Source organism: Paramisgurnus dabryanus, chromosome 5 (assembly GCF_030506205.2).
Source record: "Paramisgurnus dabryanus chromosome 5, PD_genome_1.1, whole genome shotgun sequence".
NCBI classification, from domain to species: domain Eukaryota; kingdom Metazoa; phylum Chordata; class Actinopteri; order Cypriniformes; family Cobitidae; genus Paramisgurnus; species Paramisgurnus dabryanus.
This window is the reverse complement of record NC_133341.1, coordinates 21,137,947-21,158,569: the sequence shown is the minus strand read 5'-3', so window position 1 is coordinate 21,158,569 and position 20,623 is coordinate 21,137,947. Positions and strand designations below refer to the sequence as shown.

The window sequence follows — 20,623 nt, the reverse complement described above, 5'->3', positions numbered from 1 at the left end:
ATATTAAAGTATCTAAATACACGATTAAAGTCTTTAATGTTTTTTTGCTACTAGTTTAACCGAGTTAAAGTCACTAACGCTGACGTCCTTTCATCGTTAAAGAATGTTAATGGGTTGATACGGAGCCTGGCTTGTTACCTGTCAGGTGCGTGCGTCATGAATATAGCGCCCTCTTGAGGATGTTATTGGTAGTAGCAGACCCCAAACCAGTTCATGTGCTGAAGAAAAAAAAGTACAGACCAGGAAGTGTTGGCACAGTGCATAGCTGTCGGTCATTCTAAAACACACAAACATTTTAAGTCTAAAGACTAACGTTTAATCGTTTATTGTGGATTAAATCAAAGTCACCCGAAAAGAAAACCATGGGGCTGGGCGATCCAGATAGTACGGTAAGTGACAAAAATCAGCGATGATCAGTCGGCAGGTGCTTAAACTTGCCTCGCCTATACTTCGAGGCGTATAATAAAGAAGATTTAACTGTAAACTCGGTTTTCATTTCTTCCCTCATAAAGCAAAATGTCCGTAGTGTTGCTGGAAGAGATTCCACCAAAGTTGGTTAGACTTTATTTATTTTGGGTTTTAAAGTTGTGATCTGGGCGAAGCTTGTTTTTCAAGTCTTGCTGAAAGTTTCTGTTGTTCGTTGTACGTCGAGCTATTTCGTTAGGTTACTCAACTTACCTTAAACAAATTTGCAACTCTTTTTATTTTGTTTAGTCTAAACGTCATCCAAATTGCGTTAACGGTAGAGCATTCAGATTTGTTTACACAGTATGATTTAATTTACTTAAAACTGAAATAACCTTACGCCAAAACAAACTACTGTTAATAATCTGTTTTTAGAAATGTTTGGGCAGATAATTGTAACAGTATGCAAATGTGCTGACCATATCACGCGTCCCTTGACTGCTGAAACGAGGCAGAAGAAGTGTGAAAGTTGATCAACTGTCAACGAACGTTTTTATCTTTCATCATTGCGGCACATGCAATATAGTTTAATTCCTGTTCACTGTGGTAAAATTACGAACATTGTTAAAGAAAATTATGTTTATGGATTCCCCAATGAAAAGTTTGAAAGCTGTTGTGGCTGGGGATTTAAGGTAACATGTACATGTTTTGGCCTTGGCACCATATTAAATGCACAATCAATTATCATACTTGCTGGTGGACATTTTATACATTCCAGCTTAGATGGTAAAGCAGTTAAGTACACTTGAACACTAAATTAAAGTTATACTAGTAACTTCAACTCTTTTATCATCACATTATATCACAGTGGTACTCCAGGTTCTTAGTGTTCAGTGTTACCTAATAGCTTTCTGCCATTCTGCAGACACAAACACAGGCAGCCATTGTGACCATTCACAGGGGGTGACGCATTGCTCTTAGTTTCCTGGTAACACATTTGTTTATAACCTACCAGCAGCACAAAGAGATCTTAATAGATAAAGATGAGCCTAAATTATAAGTGAGATATGTTACTTAAGTATCTAAATGACACAATGCAAAATATGGCAAATACAGGCTTAACCTTAGTTTTATTCAGTTGATATACTGTACAATATTTGATGCCTATAAAGCTATTCTAGGGCGTGTTGCATTTTTTGTCAGTATCACACATAAGATGACACATTGAATCACCACATAATACTAAGCAGTGTTTTTAAAATGCTAAAATAGCTTTATAGGCATCAATTACTGTACAGTATATCAGTTGAATAAAACTAATAGGTGAAGCCTGCATTAACCATCTTTTGCAATGTGTTATTTAAACACTTTTAAAGAAAAACCCCACAGTTTTTCAATATTTTACTATGGTCTTACTTCAACTTAGACGAGTTAATACATAGCTATCTTTTTTCAATGCGTTTACTTTTAATCTTTGTACAGAGCCTCTTGAATGTGCTAGGATTTAGCCAAGCCCCACTCACTCCTTAGGATCCAAACAAACGTTTTATTTTGTGCCACCATACTTACTCGTGTAACTACTCATGTAAGAATCTTTAAATAGGGAAAACATGGAAGTGTTTGGTGGCTTTTAAATTCATCCCTGTTTAGATCCTAAGGCATGAATGGGGCTAGACTAAATCCTAACACATTCACGAGGTGCCTGTTCATTTTTCCCATAAACTTTTGGATTATTGTAAAATAATAAGCTCTGTGTTTACCAAAAGTTAAAGTTTAACAAGTAAGCCTTCACAGTTAAATCCAAATTTTATGAATTTTGATATGTAAATGCATTTACTAGAAATATAACAAGCCGAACTCCAAGTTCATTGTGTTAATCTGTGAAGATGAACTTGTTGGGCAAAATGTGTCGTAAACTTTTTGGCTTTTTTGCGATAATCCAAAACAACTTCCAGGTTGGCTTACAAAAAATTACATATATGCGCATAGAGTGCCGCAGGGATGATGTATTTTTTATATTGTGATAGCTACGCATTCTCAGTGTTTTTCTTCTGCACAATTTTAAATGATATACAATACTGTGCAAAAGTCTTAGGCCACCAACACCAGACTTGTTGTTTTATAAGTTTTAATGTCCGTCCATATTTATGTTTTTTATCTATTTAATTTTATTAAGATACAAACAGAAAATACAGGAAATATGTACAAAAAAATTATCATTTTCAGGACTAAATGTCTTCTTTAGGGATTGTCTGTGTTTATTGTGACCTCTCTTGGCACGTAACACATCTTGAGTGTTTTTGAGCAGAATGAAGTAAAAAGACTAATTTCTTTAAAATAAGAAATTATTATTTAAGTTTATTAAGGTTTAAGAGATCCTGAAGATTTCTGTTACTGCTCAAGTGGAAGGGGAGTTTACCCTAAAAAGTTGACACATCACATTTTAAAACAGTTTTTAAAAGGATAGTTCGGCCAAAAATGATATTAAACCCATGATTTACTCTCCCCCAAGCTGTCCGAGTTGCTAATGTCCATCGTTTTTCAGACAAACACATTTTCGGATATTTTAGAAAATATTTTAGATCTTTCAGTTGATTAAATGTAATGTTACGGGGGTCCACCCATAGTCCACGACCTTTAAGTCCAAAAAAAGTGCTTCCATCCTTCACAAATTAAATCCAAACGGCTCCAGGATGATAAACAAACGTCTTCTGAGGGTAATTTGCGCGATGTTGTTGTAGAAATATCCATATTTAAAACTTTATTAATGAAAATAAATACCTTCCGGTAGCGCCGCCATCTTAGTCGCGTCCGCATTCAGGAGAGAGTATTAGCGTAGTGTACGCACTTTCTAAGTGACATATGACAAATTCGGGGGGGGGGGGGGGGCACAGAGCAGCAGCAGAGTAGCCTCCGTAGGCTGCGGACGTGACTAAGATGGCGGCGCTACCGGAAGGTATTTATTTTCATTAATAAAGTTTTAAATATGGATATTTCTACAACAACACTGCACGGATTACCCTCAGAAGACCTTTGTTTATTATCCTGGAGCCGTTTGGATTTAATTTGTGAAGGATGGACGCACTTTTTTGGACTTGAAGGTCGTGGACCCCGTAACATTACATTTAATCAACTGAAAGATCTAAAACATTTTATAAAATATCCGAAAATGTGTTTGTCTGAAAAACGATGGACATATGCAACTCGGACAGCTTGGGGGTGAGTAAATCATGGGTTTAATATCATTTTTGCCCGAACTATCCCTTTAATACTATATACACATTTTCTGTATTTTCTGGATGTATTCTATTAAAGAGACTGAGAAACAATTATATATGATAACTATAACATTACAAAAACAACCAATCTAATGGCATGGTAAGACTTTTGCACAGTATATACTGTACATATTATAATTTCTATATGATATGCCATATGATAGCGTGTCATTAAGTAAACTATATATGCGGCATAACAACGAGATTATATTTCATTGTTTACATTTTCATTCCCTACAGTTTGACAGTAGGTTATTTGCATAACCCTCCATATATGCTCAATGCCATTATTTGATTCATATTATCTCTGAGTCCAGCAGCAGAAAGATGAGGAAGCAGCCCAGGAGGTGGATCGGGTTAAAGCTCTACAGTCTCAAGTGGATGGTGTAAAGGATATTATGACCCAGAATGTGGATCGGATCCTGGCTCGCGGAGAGAGACTTGACGATCTAATGGGGAAATCTGAGGACCTGCAGGCTGGGGTGTGTCTAATTGTCCAATTTTATTGTTTTTTATATGTTTTTATTATGTGTGTTTGTCCATTTTATTTTAAGTTAACATTATTGTTTTTCTGTTTCTTAGGCCCAGAACTTCAAACATACCTCTCAAAAGGTTGCTCGTGCTTACTGGTGGAAAAATGTGAAATTGATTGTGGTTATCGTTGTGATTGTCCTCATCGTTATTCTGATAATAATATTCCTTGCTACTGGTGTAATCCCAACCAGTCCTCAGCCTTTACCCACTTCGAAACCTTAGAGTTTCATTCTCTCTTACACACATACACACCAAAACAATTATGACCTACACATATAACACACACACACTTCAGTTTGCACATTTTACTCATATACCTTCATATCACTTGGTGTCTCACCAACCTATAATGAGGTAACAGAGCTTCCATAATGACAGCTTTAAAACCTTGAAGTGGATTTTAAGTTGTCTTTTACATATTTTACTCCCAGATCATGCTAATGACCACTCAGCTGCCTTTATGGTTCTCTAAAACTTGTGAGAAAATGCCACAACCTCATAATATTACATGCAAACCATAATTACTAAGTACCATAGATATCCTTGAAATAATCCTATATGCTGGCATTGAATCAGAGAAGGTAATGGGTAAAGGTTCTGTCTATTGAATTATGAAGTTTATTTAAGACTGATAGATTAATTGAAATGTTATTATATATTATACCATATTTCTAGTCTGTATTTTGTATCTGATGGGTTAATGTCTTTGTTCCCTTGTCATTTTTACATTCATGTGACATTTGTAAAAAGTCAACCAAGTATGTTTTCCTTAAAATGTTAGAAGTAAGAATATCATTGACTTGTTTAGGGAATTTATTTCGATAACAGAATAAATGAAAAAAAAATTGTGCATATATAGAGCATGTGAACAAGGTTATCTAGTCTTGCTTCTGCCCTTCAAATGGGTATTTTTTATAGATAAATGTGCTATTTGTCTTTTCACGTCATATCACTGCACTGAGTTGTACCTGCACAGTTACTGTAAAAATTTGGACACAGTTTGCCTTCGGTCAGCTAAAGCTTTTTTTAAAGTCAAGACACATAACTTTAATTTCTGTAAAGAGCGTCAATAAGGAATATTTTGTTGTGTTTAGTTTATTAAAAAGCTCAAACTCTTGACATTTTAAAAATTAGCCAATGACAATTAACTTCCCACATATCAGTAGTCGTTTCCTTCACAGTCATTCCTGGTGTTATAAGATGATCTCATTTTAACCTATTTGCTAGCTGTACGCACTTTGTTTTGGAGAGGTCAAGATGTTTTTGTCTGTAGAATAAATGAATTGTCTGTTTGAATGTTTGTAACTTGAATCTCATTATGTATTTCTTTTAGCTTTCTTTAACCTTGTACATGTATTTGTTTAAAAATGTAATGTATTAGTCACCTTTATTATTATAAACAAGAAGTTTAATATTTTTTCCATAAATAAATCTACTTAAAGTAACATTTTTAAAAACATCTGTGAATTTGGAACCTCATCTTAATCACCAATTTCACCTTAAGTCTGTGCTCATTTTTGCCACACAAACAGTTTTTGCTGGTTTGCTGTTTGTTTATTTGAGATGTCAAATTTACAGAGGTATTGTAATCCTTTAAAGTGCCTTAGAAGTAAATGCTTGGAGGACACAAGAGACTTGTAAAAATGTTTTGTCAATAAATATTTAATCTGGCATTACTATGACTAGATGATGAGTGTTTTGTATTGACTTATCAACCCATTTTTGTTGGTGAACACTATTACCAAATACTGTTGTATGTTTCGTTTAGTTACGTTATTCCACCATAAGGTTTACAATAGACTTGTGTCATGGAATTTTAGCCGCATCAAATAATACTCTCTAAGAGTGAAAATCAAGGATCACACAGACACACTGTCAACAGAATTTTCTTTGTCTGAATTTAATATATTCTATAGAATAGGCTCTCACTCCCTGGTGCCAGAAGTTTTAAAACCGAGAGCCCCGTTTACAAGGTTGATATTTATAGTAAGATTCTGAAAAACACAGTCATCCCATCTCCGCCCATGGTCCAAAGATCTCATCTTAGTTCCAGCATCACACAAATAAACCTTCAATTTATTAATGACTAAGAAACATATCAGTTGGAGCACATCTGGTCAAATAGAAGAAATTATTTTGTTCTCAACGAAACTCTTTTACTGAGTTTTTCCACTTGTTCATCATTTGTTACTTATCTCATTCACTAGCCCCCCTTTATCTTACCTGATAGGACTTTGCATAATGTCCTAGTCTTTGGACATTTTACTACTGAACAGATGGAAAGAACAGAAATCTTTCACTAGAACAGAAGAACAGGATTTTGCATTTAACAATTATAAGTTCATAAACTATAATCAAAATAAAAATAAAAAATCTTCCACTACACTTGTTTCCAAAAAGAGCCCATGTTATTTTTCAGCAATAACATAAAAATAAGAAAATGTCAGCATTAGTATCAGCAACATTAAACAGAATTTTATATCATCATGTGGTTTTGTTTAACCAAGATCTTTTCTTCCAACCAACCGCTCACACTTCTATGAAACAGGAACCTTGAGATTTCTGTTCGGTTTTATTTAAAGGGAAAATTCTGTAATTATTTCCTTTCCCTTAAGTTGTTCCAAACCTGTATTCATTTCTTTGTTTTGCTGAACACAAAGGAAGATATTTGTAATCAAGCAGGAAACAAGAGCAACATTGACTTCCATAGTGCAAAAGAAAAATACTCTGAAAGTCAGTCACAAAATTATTTTGTTACAAACATTGCTCAAAATATCTCCCTTTGTATTTATCAGAACAAAGAAATACAAATTTGTAACAACTTAAGGTGAGTAAATGTTGAGAGTTTTGGGGGGTGAACTATCCCTTTAAGTATTTGTTGAATGAATTATTAAATGAATCTGTTTAAAAGAGTCGATCCTTCTGTCCTAGTTTAAATTGTTTAATTGCTTGAGCTTTTTTAAATACCCGCCTTCATATTTGGTGCATTTTGCTGCTTGGCTAGAAACAATAGGCTTCATGTGGTGCTGCAAGAACCATCTGGCGGATGACGTCAAAGTACCGCGAGAACTCATACGGAGAAGTGTACTTTCTAGCAGTGCCGCATGAAGCCAACAAGCCTAGACAGACGGCGTTTTTACCCATAACACGCATGGCACATGAAATGTGTATTCGACTTAATGTAGCGCTGCGAAGACCGATATGCGTATGACACAGACATCAGGCAGACAGCTATGGCATGCCCCTGAAGCGATCTCGCGGTACTTTGATGTCATACACTGATGAGTATGCGCAGTGCCGCATGGTTACATGCACAAAGCGGCTGCGCAGTGTGATCTGATCTATCTACCCACCCAAGCTAAAATAGGGACGGCCTTCTTTACAACAACAGTGTGCATAACGAACAAACAACAGTGTGAAAGATTAAAGTTTTCGGGAAAGTTTGTAGGAATCGATCCTACGTCGGCAGTTGGTTTCTTTATCAGATGCAGTTTACTCGGTGACTATATTTGGTGTATAAACGTGACAGATTTATAACATGGTAAGTTGTCATTGAAGACTTGAACTTTTCCTTTCGTTTTACTAAAACATGGCTGTAACGATAAAATATATAAGAACAGTACTATGGAAATACTGAAAATAAAACACAAAAGCATTTTTTTTAGATTAAACATATATAGACGGCGACTTTTGATAAAATACTAGCAACTCGATACACAAGTGTCACGATTTACTTGAATATTTAAATGCGTTCGTTCGTTCGTTCGTTCATGTGTTCCAGATATGTTTGGGTTAGTTGAAAGTCTAACTTTGATGGCTTTGACAACTTTGTTTGAGCGTGAGAATCAAAGTCTGTCACTGTAAGTGTTTGACAGCGTGATGATTTGATTTGTTTTACAAGCTACCTTACGTTATATAATAACGTTAGCAGTAGTGTGAGATCTACTGTAGTGAAGAAAGATAAACGATATTGGTGATGACTGTTAACATTTTGTCAAATGTTTTTAACCTGAAAAGTCATTTGAATGTCATTTAGAGTGTCTTTAACCCTTATTGTTTGTAAAGTTTAGGTTGGTTTGAAATGACAACAATAGAAGTGTTGAATTGAAACACACAGGAGGGGGATTTCACCTTGTCTCAAGGAAATTCCATATTCATTATTGGTCAGAACAAGAGAGGAAGGAAGGGAAGGAAGGACGTAAAGAAAGGATGTGAAAAGAGATGTGTATCCTGCAGTCCCCAATTCATGAGACCGCATTATTTAATACAGTTTTTCTGGTTATCTAATGAGTTACAGTAGGCTACAACTGACTTACATAGTTTTTGCAATTTTAAATTTTGCAAATTTAGTTATGTAAAACACTATAATTTGCCATTATTTCATCCTTGTGTATGATTTTGATGTGAATATCATTTTTAGATCTTTGTGGGGCAAATATATTAAATTAAACTTTAATAAAACTTTGAGGTTCAGACATCAAAACTTTAAAACTAACAGTGAAAACTAACAGTGTAAACAGCTACATTAATGCATAAATGAAACAACAAACGGTAATTAATAATGCATAAACACATAACATTTTCATGCTACAATGCATGCTGGGAACAAGTAAACCTTTAGCACTGTTGAGTGTAAAATTGTTTGTTTAGATGACTCTGTTTGGGAGATTGGGTAAACATTTGGACACATGTTCTAAGGACGGTCAACAAAATCTTTGTTACTAACATGTTACGGCTAATCTTTTGTGTTTAGTTTACACAACATATAAAATAAACAGATTCCTCCTAACAAAAACTACTTTTTTTGCGAATTCAATCACATTTTTCATAGTACTGGTGTGTAATAAAGAATCTGATATACAGCAGTTTATTACAATTTAGGGAATAATAAAAACATTTAAATAATAAAAAATTTGCTGTGTGACCACATTTTGTGGTTGTTTTCCAGTACAATTCTTGAGGAAAGTCTCATGATATTTATTTGTAGACAGGGTTGTCCTAAGATCTGTTATGTGATGGCATGAATAATAATAGTTTCCGGTGAAAGGGTTTTTTGTTTTTTACTGGCTACTATAGATCGTTATTCGTTAACCAAGCTTGACCTTATGCCACTAACATCCTTCTTAGCACAAAGAAAGGAATTATTAGTCAGACTCAGATGATATACATGCAGATGCCTGTCTGATACTGTAGAGATTGTTAATGTCAGGATGGTCACCATAATTCACGTCATTTATCAGTGTTGTTCTCACAAAGACCTCATTGTGAATGATGTCGCTTCCAGAAAAGCACAGTTTGTCTGTCTCCCATGGCTGTTCCTCGTTAAACTGTAATTGGGCCTTTGAGAGAGCAGAGGCACTGTTCCAGAATGACATTCCCAAAGTTTGGTGTAAACAGAAATCTCGAACCGCTATACTGGGAGTTTTGCAGAAATTTTTCTTCTCTACTTTTTGCTCTTAGTTGTTCAGTAACCGCAGTAATTGCAAATGTCTTTCTCGTGCTAAATATTCATACTGGGAAGATACAGATCCAACATGGGAAAAATGTTGTTACAGCATAAATCATTTGATCTGCATCTGTCCTTAGGAGAATGGGCAAAACCGACTCCGTAAGGCTCAGGAGGATGTGGATGAAGTGAAGGTCATCATGCTGGACAACCTAAACAAGGCAGATGAGCGATCAGCGAAACTTGGGGAGTTGGAGGACAGAGCTGATGAACTACGGCAAAAGGTGCTACATTTGTGTGAATTTTATTTTGTTCCTTTTTTTTTATAAATAATGTGCTATTTTTGTAAACATGCTTAACAAAAATATATGTGCTAATGAAAGTACTATTTAAGGAAACTGGTAAACATAAACTATGTTTTCACTATTACAAGTGTTTTACGGCATAAAAAGTCTTGCATTCGGTAAAGCAAAGGAAATATCACATTTATAGTCTATAAATAGTCTGTAGGTGGGGTGTATGGAAAAAAGAGGACAATTTACATCCTGACATTAGTTTACTATGTTAATTTTAGAAAACTATTTCCTTTGATTATGAAATGAACAAAAACTCGTGTAATACAGTATGGCAGTTTTTGTGCACGGATTATGCAGGACATGCCAGATTCAGTGTCAGCAAGTCTAAACAAAGACTTGGTTAATTTAAGATTATATTACACTTAGGAAAACAACACATGAGTCCAGTTATAAAGCCAATTCCTAAACCTCCTACTGTTCACCTTATTTTATTAAGATGGATAGTCTGGAGAAGTCCTCCTCCGTAAATCCTGAAATAATAAATGTAATAAATTTGGGTCATAAAGACTTTGAGTTTGATGATTAATTTGCATGTTTGTGTTCATTTTCCTTTTAGGGAGAAGCCTTCTCAAAAACCTCAGCTAAGGTGAAACAAAAGAAGCGCTGGGAGAATAATAAGCTTAAAGTGATAATGGCAGCAGTAATAGCTGGAGTGGTCATCCTCATAATTGTGATTATAATTATGTATACGATTCCAGGTAGTGAAACTGCTACCTCAAGTAGTAAAATAGCTGAAACTCCACTGCCAGAAACTGAAAATGAATCAGGATGAGGTCATCCTTATAAAGGTATCGGATAAAAAATGTAAAATATACAATTTAAATATGTGGTTCTACTTAATATCAGTTTGCTAATAATGTGGTGGGTCATACAAAAATGGTACCATGGCATCAACTTAATTTTTGCTTTTATCTTCATTTTTACAATGGTAACAGTTATCATGTGCACTTGTTGGACTAAACTGATTAATCACTTAAAAAAACATGGACGGGTGAGATAATCTCAAGACAACTTTTGTGTCAAGCTTTACTTTCTATTAGTCATGGTGGAATAGAAAGTTTCTTGTTACTTGGGTGGGTCTACAGAAATGTATATTATTGCCAATGTTTTCAGCATGAACTTGTACATTTAAATGTGTTTCAAAATGTAATGTGAAAGATTTTGACATGTTAAAGGGATTATTAACCCCCCAAAAATCTCTTAACCTTGTTTTTCTTTTACTCCAAACCCATATCAAGTATTTGCATAAAACACAAGTATTGGATAGAATGTACAGTCAGTCACCATTTACTTTCTTTGAATGGAAGAAGGTGACGAATGAAAGTGGTTATTTACTTTTACATTTATACATCTTATTTAGTTCCATGAAAGAGAGTTGCAGATATTAAACAGCATGAGTTTGAGTAAAATATTTTTCATGTTTGAGTAAAATGTTATTAAATGTAGTAAAAATTAAAAATGTCCTGGTATATAATTTTTAGATTTCTAATAGCATTGGATAGTGCCTCATTTTTAACTCTAAAAGACATTTTTTAAAGCGGATCCAGCATCAAAAACGAATCCATATGGTTATTACATGTCTTACAAGGCAAAGCAATGAGCTTTTGTAGGAAAACATTTATATTTCAAACTTTATAAACTACAGCCTGTTCTCAAGATAGTTGAGGTCAGACAAACACATTGCTTCACTTCAGAATAATCATATGGATTAGTTTCTATGGGTGGATGCGCTTTTGGAGCTTTAGAAATGGGGCACTATCCAATGCCATTATATAAAGCTGAAAAGGATTTTTTTTAATTTTACTGAATATAAGGTCATATACACCTATGATTGCATGAGGAGCGTGAATAGCATGAGTTGTTCAAACCCCGATTGCTTTCTTTTTTTATCTGAACCAAAACTGATTTGTTTAAAGGTTTTCTGTTAAAATGGGAGTGTATTGTGGCTCTTCTCAAGTTCAAAAGGACGCAAAACAATAATTTTAAATTTATGCAACTTGTGCCATAGATATCAGGTTTCCAAAAGCACACAAATGGGTTTGGTAAAAAACAAAAAAATATATTAATTATAAAATATGTAATTCATTATTTGAAATTATGAAACTCTACACCTGTTTCTCTTAGTTTGAATTTTTCTGTACCTGCATTTTAGGATGTTTTAGGCATAGGACATTATATTATATATACCCATGTATTCTTAACGTAAAAGCATTTCAATACTGCAGTTGTAACTTGAGAGAGATATCAAACTTTTGCTGCTAAAATCAGCTCGATTTCTTTTTGTATGTGTGTGTATGTTGCTTATGTAAATACAATTGTCTAAAAAAATCATTTTTGTAATGTATATTTATTTAGACATTTATTGCATTTCACTGTTTGTTGTCTTTTGTAATGGAGCTTTTGTAATGTCAAAGGGTGAGAGTATATCTGAATTGGCATGCAGTCAAACTAAGGAAGCATCAACTGGTGCTGAGATAAGAGGTGAGCTTTACAAAGTGTGTAATTGTGAGTATGTTGTATTTGTAAATTTAATGCAAACAAGCATTGGGGGTGGAATAAAATATTTATTTTGCCAAATCAAATTCTTTTGCCCTAAGAAAAAGCAAACGCACATAAACAATTTGTACCAAATTGCAAAGGAATGAACACCAGTGCACAAACAATGAATTTGTTAAATTAAAAAGTAAATTGCCACATTTTGCAACAAAGCATTATAGTTTCACAGTTAAACTTGCTTAACAATCTACATTATACATTCGATATTAATTATTGTTTTGGTGGAATTCACCAAAGAACTTTTAAGTTAACACAGTTTGGCCAGCAATTCGTAACAAAAATAGGGATCTGGCAACCCTAACTCTTATCTGGCAACAACACAGGCAGCGTGCGAGACAAGTTGATGTTGCTATAGTAACGTCAACTGAAACCAGGATGTGTTTTAGGTTACTGAAATATCACAGTAGATTTTCATAAGATTTTCCTATTTCATAAACAAAAAACAAAGCAAAATGGCCATCGACGACCCTCGAGTGGAGTGGATTAAAAACGCAGTTTGTGTCATGTTTAACCTGCCTGATTCAGGCTGCTTTGAGGAGTTACTCGCCCGCGCTGATGGAGACGAGGAGCAAACAATCTTACACTTTTTAAATGCAGTTACTGAAGAGGAGGAGACGTCAACGCTTTATTTCTTCAAGTATATAAGGGAAGAAGAGGTTGAGGTGGAGGTTCCTGGCGGTAAGTTTTTAGTAATTTGATGGGTTATTCAGTCCAAATTTACAGTAATATGTATTGTAACGTTTTGGATATTTAACGGTTTTCTTTAAGTAACTGTTAAACGCGGGACGTATAACTGAGATCAGGTCAAATGTACTAACGTAAACCCAATTTTTTGAATGCTTCACTGCACTTTATTTATTTATTTAATAAAAATGCTACCTGCTCATAACTAAAAGTTACCTAGTATGTAATTTCTCAGTAATTACAAGCCAAGATTCAACAGAAATTGGGGAGAATGGCACTGAGAGAAGTCACTCTTCTGAAGAATCTCTCACATCAAGCAGAGCCAAAACACCCGTTGACAGTAAGGGTGGTTCCTTCATTTGATCAAAAATAAATTGTTTGAAGTTACAAACAGACCATTTTATTGTGTGTCAATTACATTTTGTTTAAGGGGGAAAAGGTTCAAAAGGTCAAAAAGAAAACAGTCAGGAGTCCTTACACCCAACAGAAGACTCTCAGATTCAAGATTTTGCAGTTAAGGGCCTGCCAGAAGCCACAAATGAGGATAAACCTCATCGCAATGTAATACTCTTTATTTACCATAAAAATGATTTTCTGTTTTGGGTTCACCACATTTCCAACATTTCAAATCTTTGCAATATTTTAACTAAATGTATTCTTGCACTTTAATCTCGCACCAAAAGATTGAGTTTAAGGTTGTGTATCATGTTGAGCTTCATGCGGCTGTGAATAACATCCCGGAGAGATTTGTGAACTACAACGTTGTCTACTTTCTGAGGAACACTAATGGTAAGAGAACAAAATTAGTCCTAATATGTGTGTTTTTCCCACTTTTTTTGCTAATAAACTAATATGCCTGTTTTTTATCTATTCCAGAAACTATCAGTGAACCTGTGGATGTCAGTGAGGCTGATCAATTGATGCCCAAACTTGTTGAGTTTGGCAGGATGAATGGTCACCCCTTAATGGTGTTTAGAGGCCTTCTCAACCATGTCCGTGACTACATATCTTATCTTTATTACAGATGGAATATTATGCAGTAAAACCAGATTTATTTAAAATACTGTGTCTTTCTAATCCATGCAGATCTATATCCCTCTTCTGTCAGTGAACCAGTTAAGGCTCACTGATGGTGGCTATAATGGGGCAGCTGCCTTTCAAGACAAGGATACGGTGGTTGAGATAATAGAAGATGAGGTCGATGAGCGGCAGCTTTTGGAATCTTATGGTGCTTTGGAGTTTAGAGATGAACTCCTTAGCGCTGCATATAAATTCTTGGGGGTCATGGATAACACCCTGCAGCAGCTGGAAGGTGTGCTGGTGTCTTTCATTTCACTAAATTTTAGTTGTGGCATTCAGAAATGGAAGAAATTATATATATATATAACTTAAATTGTGTGAATTGAGAAGATATTTGTCACATTTGAATGCAATATTGAGGTTCAACCAATTGTTTTTTATCATAGGTGAATTTAAATTAGACATTCCAGATCTGGATTTGAATGGTGAAGTGGAGGTGATTTCGTCCAATTTGACAATGGTGGAGAAGCTTGAGCTGTGCATGATGAACTGGCAAACACAAATCACTATTGTCATTGAAGAGCAAAAAAGGAAGAAACCGCAGGTCTGTGTAAAAAAACTGAAAAGGATGAGGGCATCCATTGCAAATCAGTTTATTTAAATGGGAATGTTGCATTATAAGAACATGGAGGAAAAGCGCAGTTGTTTGGAACAATTTAATGCAGTTTGTAGTGTTGTGGTTCATTGTCATTTTCTTTTCAAATCAGTGATTGGGGATCCCAACTTTTTAAAATACGTTTTAATGGAACACTCCACTCTTTTGAAAATAGCTCCCCTAGAGTAAAACATCAGATTTTTACCATTCAGCAGATCTCCGGGTCTGGCTGTACCACTTTTAGTATAGCTTAGCACAATCCATTGAATCTGATTAGACCATTTAGCACATTGATTAAAAATAACCAGGAGGCGCAATGATATTACGCAGTTCCCGAAAATAGTCCCCTGCTATTGAAAGTTACTAAGTGGACTGTTTTCAGATGCTGCGTAATATCATTGCGCCTCCGTGCAGCTATGTTACAGCAGCAAAGTCCTTGATTATTACGCCAGATTAAGAGTATAGTTCCTAGCCATATCTGTCAAGAAAATTGCAACTTTTAATTTTCTGTCGGTCTTAGTACACGATGTAACTACAGAAGAGTCCAGTTTTAAATAAGAAAAACATCAAAACTCTTTGGTTATTTTTGAGCGTGATGCTAAATGGTCTAATCAAATTCAATGGATTGTGCGAAGCTATGCTAAAAGTGGTACAGCCAGACCCGGAGATCGGCTGAATGGATTTCAAAATGGTAAAAATCAAAAATTTGACTTAGGGCAGCTGGAAAATTAGAAAATTTACAAACAAATGGAGTGTCCCTTTAAGCAAATATCTGACTCACTGTTTTCTCACCTCTGAAGGGACCTGGACCTTTGGCAGAGATTGACTTTTGGCGTGAACGTACTGCTGTCCTGAGTAATGTAAATGATCAGCTAAAGCTCCCAGTGGTCAAGAAGATTATGGATGTGATGATTCGAGCAGAATCATTCACAATGCAGGAGCTGGAAAAGACAACAGCTGAGCTTATTAAATATTATGAGGAGTCTGTCAACAATGTACAATTTCTTAGCACTTTGGAACGACAATTTAAGGTAAGGAAAATTCACATTAACTTGTACTGTAGTTCTACCTCTAGAAATGTAAAAGGTATTTTAAATATACATGCATATAATGTGTCATTTGTACATACTGTATGTGTATCTTATATGCTGTGTATTATATTTACTTACAGAACCTTGCCACAGGGGTGGATTTTAAAGTGGTCTTGAACACTATTCCTGAAATTATGAAGGGGTTGCGAATGATCTGGATAATATCCAGGCATTACAACACAGATGAGCGTATGGCATCTCTGATGGAATCCATTGCCTGGGAACTGTCGGAACGGGTTGCCAGAGTTGTGAACATCCGTGTTCTTTTTAAGTGAGGAAGAAAAATATTCCAAGACCCCAAGCCTTTGAAATAAACTTTGGCAAAACATACAATAAAATGAAAGCTTTTAGGCTTCAGTCATGTAAATTAAAATTATTCTTGGCTTTACGTTATATACAGTTTAAAGGCAGGGTGCATGTTTTCTGTAAACCAATGTTGAATTTGAAATCACCTAAACAAACACGGCCCTACTCCAATAGAATCTGGACCTTCTTTTGATAGACCCGCCCCACACATACGCAACCCAGGCAACGATGACATGCCCCTTACTGCTGATTGGCTACAAGTGTGTTTTGGTACTCGGCCCGACTCCATTTTCCAGAGTGTTTTTCAAAAATCATGCACCCCGCCTTTAAAATGTTTAACTTGTTAAACTTTGTTAAATTAATTTTATTATTTATTACACGTAATAGAGCAGTTTCCCAGGCAAGGTTTAGATTAAGCCAAGACTAGGCCTTAGTTTTTACCAACAAACCTTACAAAAACATTACTGGTGTGTAGTAGCAGCCGGTGACTTCTCTTCAGAGGGGCGCAAATTCAAAATATGTGTTAGGAGTGTCATGTGTGTTGCTCGTCACTTCAAAATATGTGTTTGTTGCATCATGTGAACCATGCGCATTATGTGTCTTGTCAAAATACATGTCTGCTGCACATGCGTCGAAAGGATTTATGATAAAAGAGACGCTCACGTTCACAATACTCGCAAGACACTCCCTTAACAGTAAACTCTGATTAAACATGAGATTAAACGAGTATCTGGCAAATGCGAGCTTCTCTTTTCTTATAAACCCCTTTAAAGCATCTGCAGCAGACTCATATTTTGACATCACATGTTATGCACTTAAGTTGACACAAACATGAAACGCTGAACACATATTTTGAAATTACGAGTCACACACATGATGGTCTACATACTTGTTGTGACGAGCTTCGCATCGAAGAAGTCACCGGCCGCCACTGCTGGTGTGCATCTTCAGACAAAACAATGGCACTGTTATTTAATTATATGTGAGCACAAGCTGTTTTCAGTTAAGACAGCTGAAAAAAGCATTTTAGTCTTGGACAAGACTTAAGCCCTATCCAAGAAATTGCCAATATTTATTTACGCTTGATTAATTTAGGAGTTGTGGAAGACCAAGTAGTAGTTTAATTGCTTTTCGAAGATACAAAAACGTACACAATATTTCATAATGATGATTCATAATGATTTTGATATTTTGCAGAGACAAAAGGGTAGTGGCCAAAGCCAAGGCTAAGGATGGAAAGCAAGTCTTGGAGCGCTGGAAGACCTGTTATTTTGAGGTCCGGGCACGGATTGAGTCATCAGATCGAGATCCCCGCTGGGAATTCGATCGCAAAAAGCTGTTTGAAAAGACAGACTACATGGCTTCAATCTGTCAGGATTTGTATAACGTCTTGCAGGTTAGCTCATTTATATTTGACATTAGGGCTGGGTGATAAAGACCAAATTTTAAATCTCTGTAATTTTGGGATGAGTGGCAATATACAGCAAATAAAGATGGATAAATTTTTACATGCAAGTCAAAGCCTCATGTGAGATAACACCTTTATTAAAACAGCTTATGATGAAAATAACATTTAAACACAGGGTTCACCTCCCTGTTAGAACAACATCTGTACAACATGTGAGCTGGTTGGAAAGCTCACCTCAGTATACATTTCTGGCAGAGCTTCTGTTGCAAAGGAGAAGGGTCATATCAGACCATACTGATATAGATGATATTCTCTCATCCTGTGTCCTACTGGAAAAAAATACCAAAACTCTATATCACCCAGCCCTATTTGACACAAAGGAATTGAACTAAAATAAATCTACCTCACAGACAATAACCTACTTTCACAAATTGTATTCACTAATAGACCATAGATGAGTTTTACATTATCTTTGGACCTGAGTTAAAAGCAGTGACAGGAAATCAGAAGCGAATAGATGAAGTTTTACGCCAAGTAGACTGCCTCGTCACACCATTTGAGGAACTTACTTTTGACCCTTTCGACATCTGCAAAATGGGAAGTTGGAAGATGGCCATGCAAGAATTTAAAACAGAAGTCCAGGTAAGATTTTGTGAAAAAAACCTACAACTTCAGTTTTTTTTATGTGTTTTTTATTAATTGCTTTAGCTATTTTTTATAGGCTATTGAAGGAGAAGCTATCAATTTCATTGATCAGTCCTTCAAGTCCCTGCGTTCTGCCTCTGCCGCCTTTGACCTGCTGCTAAAATTTAAACACATCCGCTCCAGAGATGCCATCAACAATCAGTTAATGAAGAAGTTTAACGATATCCTCGCTCAGTACGCCAAAGAGGTGCCTCAAGACCTATTTACTTCAAACCTTTTAGAATTGTTTTTCATTATACAGAGGTGTCATCTTTGGTGATGTTGTCATTCAGGTGGACTTTATAAATGATATATTTGTGAAGCACAAGGACAATCCCCCTTTGAATAAGAATCAGCCTCCTGTGGCAGGAGCCATTTACTGGGAACGTTCGCTGATGGAGCGCATAACAAGCCCCATTGAACGTTTTATGGAGATGAAAGAGATGATGGAGAGTAAAGAGGGCAAAGCAGTACGTTTGTAGTCACAACTAGTTTTCCATATAGGTAATCGTGTGTTTTAATGTATTTTATCCACTTAAAATAAACAGCCAAGTATATCCTCTTTCCTTCTTTGGCAGGTAAAAGCCAAGTACACAGAGGTGACAAGTTGTATGAAAGACTATGAGATGCAGCGCTACCTGAGTTGGAAAACCGAGACTCAGCAGGCTTTACCACTGCTATTAAAGAAAAGTTTGCTACTCATGTTCAACAGTGCTGGTGTTGTGTGTGCAGACTTTGCAAAGACAGATACTGTATGTTTTTCGCAGTACATCATACACTTCTAAAAGCAGTGCTTTGAAATGATACTTTATGTTATTATCTGTATATATGGTTGTTATTGCTCAGGGTGCAGAGAGGAATGTGGAGAGGGACGTGCGCTTCTCTGTAAATTTTGCCTTAGAGCTGAAGGAGATCATATCTGAATCCAAATACCTGGATCAGCTGGGCTTTACCGTATCAGATTTGGCACGAAACATTGCTCTGCAGGAAGAAAGGTTCATGAGGTAATTTAGCAAATGTTGCCCCTTCATACAGTAATAAAATATATTAAGCTTTTTCCCCGCCATTGAGTTATCTTGTCAATTGAGAGAAACGCTTTTCTGAAGAGTTTTTACGCCAATCTATATTTCCACTATTATTCACTAGGTGGTGCTCTTATCCAGCTAATAAACACTTAAGCATCAACTGATTCAAAAACAATAAAAATTCAGTGGGCCCTATCTTGCACCCAGTGCAATTGACTTTGTCAGTGACGCATGTATCATTCGTATTTTGCACCGGCGCACAGCGGGTTTTTCCCTCCACAGACGCATGTCGGCAAACTAGGGAATGAACTTGCGCTCCCTGGGCGGTTCAGCGCAAAAAAAGAGGCGTGTTCCGGCACAAACCATCCCTGATGCTATTTTGCAGTTTCCAAAAACAATTGCACCACTGACCAGAAAAAAAAAGTTTAAAGTCAGTGGCGCGTTGCGCGTTGTTCATTATGCTATTTTAAGGGCGCATGCTTGACCATAATGTAGGTGTAGCGTGCACAACACGCATACACTTTGCATCTAATCTACACAGATGCAACAGTTATTTTTGCAAATCATAAATTGTTACACTTAAAAATATTAATACACGAGATAAGGGGAATCATAGTGGTGAGCATTGTGGTGATAGTTTTTATTTATTGTGTGGCTGCGCTAAAAAATTCTCATGCAAATAACGATTAAAATATTTTCAAGTAATTTCAAGTTTGTTGTGTGGCTTTATTACGTTTATTTTATGTAAATAATAATTAAAATGTTTTCATAAGAAACCTTAATGTATATGAACTTGATTTGTAAGAGTACTTTGGGGTTGGACCTTGCTTGCGTTTCTTGGGTCCGATTTCAAAGCCCCCAAACCCTTTCAGCGGTGAGGGTGAACGCAGCGATGTCCTCTGCTGGCGTCAGGTCCTGTGTAGAGGCAGATCCACCTCCCGTTACACGGCGTCCCCGATTTATGCTGGCAAGCTTGGGATTCCCCCGTCTCCTGACATCATTGTAGCGCTTGGCGCAACGATGGGGATGCCAGCTGATGAGACTGTGGCTATTTCCTCTCACGCCTGTTTAACCGACGCTGATTTGGGCGGGTTTCTCCTATCCCCATACAAAACAACTTCTCTGTCTTTGACTGCTCTTACAAGAACGTCGGTCTCCTCCGTCATAATAATAGC

General features: G+C 36.0%; 3 protein-coding genes across 4 annotated transcripts in view; all 3 read left to right on the top strand.

Moving 5' to 3' along the window:
* The first annotated feature begins 216 nt into the window (after window positions 1-216).
* vamp8 (vesicle-associated membrane protein 8 (endobrevin)) lies at window positions 217-5,894 on the top strand. Of its 2 annotated transcripts, none has more exons than XM_065250277.1 (3): window positions 217-389; window positions 4,004-4,165; window positions 4,266-5,894. In XM_065250277.1, exons 1-3 carry the CDS (start codon window positions 363-365, stop codon window positions 4,437-4,439), a joined length of 363 nt encoding a protein of 120 aa, XP_065106349.1. In that variant the 5' UTR covers window positions 217-362; the 3' UTR covers window positions 4,440-5,894. The 2 variants fall into 2 exon arrangements, with proteins under 2 accessions (XP_065106349.1, XP_065106347.1); XM_065250275.2 differs by having other exon boundaries at window positions 222-389; window positions 4,001-4,165.
* A 1,668-nt stretch (window positions 5,895-7,562) lies between these two features.
* vamp5 (vesicle-associated membrane protein 5) lies at window positions 7,563-12,574 on the top strand. The gene is made up of 3 exons (XM_065250274.2): window positions 7,563-7,758; window positions 9,804-9,947; window positions 10,576-12,574. The coding sequence occupies exons 1-3, from the start codon at window positions 7,756-7,758 to the stop codon at window positions 10,789-10,791; spliced, it is 363 nt and encodes a 120-aa protein (XP_065106346.1). The 5' UTR covers window positions 7,563-7,755; the 3' UTR covers window positions 10,792-12,574.
* Window positions 12,575-13,027: 453 nt separating this feature from the next.
* The window catches only part of dnah10 (dynein axonemal heavy chain 10), a 37,300-nt gene continuing 29,704 nt past the window's right edge, over window positions 13,028-20,623 (top strand). Inside the window, exons 1-15 of the mRNA XM_065250273.2 lie at window positions 13,028-13,253; window positions 13,495-13,599; window positions 13,690-13,820; window positions 13,943-14,048; window positions 14,136-14,251; window positions 14,346-14,571; window positions 14,726-14,883; window positions 15,735-15,965; window positions 16,106-16,296; window positions 17,529-17,727; window positions 18,187-18,381; window positions 18,461-18,631; window positions 18,717-18,893; window positions 19,002-19,175; window positions 19,270-19,427. Of these exons, the coding sequence (XP_065106345.1) occupies window positions 13,028-13,253; window positions 13,495-13,599; window positions 13,690-13,820; window positions 13,943-14,048; window positions 14,136-14,251; window positions 14,346-14,571; window positions 14,726-14,883; window positions 15,735-15,965; window positions 16,106-16,296; window positions 17,529-17,727; window positions 18,187-18,381; window positions 18,461-18,631; window positions 18,717-18,893; window positions 19,002-19,175; window positions 19,270-19,427 (2,564 nt within the window). The remainder of the gene's footprint in view (window positions 13,254-13,494; window positions 13,600-13,689; window positions 13,821-13,942; window positions 14,049-14,135; window positions 14,252-14,345; window positions 14,572-14,725; window positions 14,884-15,734; window positions 15,966-16,105; window positions 16,297-17,528; window positions 17,728-18,186; window positions 18,382-18,460; window positions 18,632-18,716; window positions 18,894-19,001; window positions 19,176-19,269; window positions 19,428-20,623) is intronic.

Bases quoted from the DNA above. Each gene is read 5' to 3' on its own strand.
- vamp8 (XM_065250275.2), top strand. From the start codon at position 363: ATGGGGCTGGGCGATCCAGATAGTACG. The intron at 390-4,000 runs GTAAGTGACAAA...CTCTGAGTCCAG, and splicing joins TGGGCGATCCAGATAGTACG to CAGCAGAAAGATGAGGAAGC. The intron at 4,166-4,265 runs GTGTGTCTAATT...TCTGTTTCTTAG, and splicing joins CTGAGGACCTGCAGGCTGGG to GCCCAGAACTTCAAACATAC.
- vamp5 (XM_065250274.2), top strand. The intron at 9,948-10,575 runs GTGCTACATTTG...TTTTCCTTTTAG, and splicing joins CTGATGAACTACGGCAAAAG to GGAGAAGCCTTCTCAAAAAC.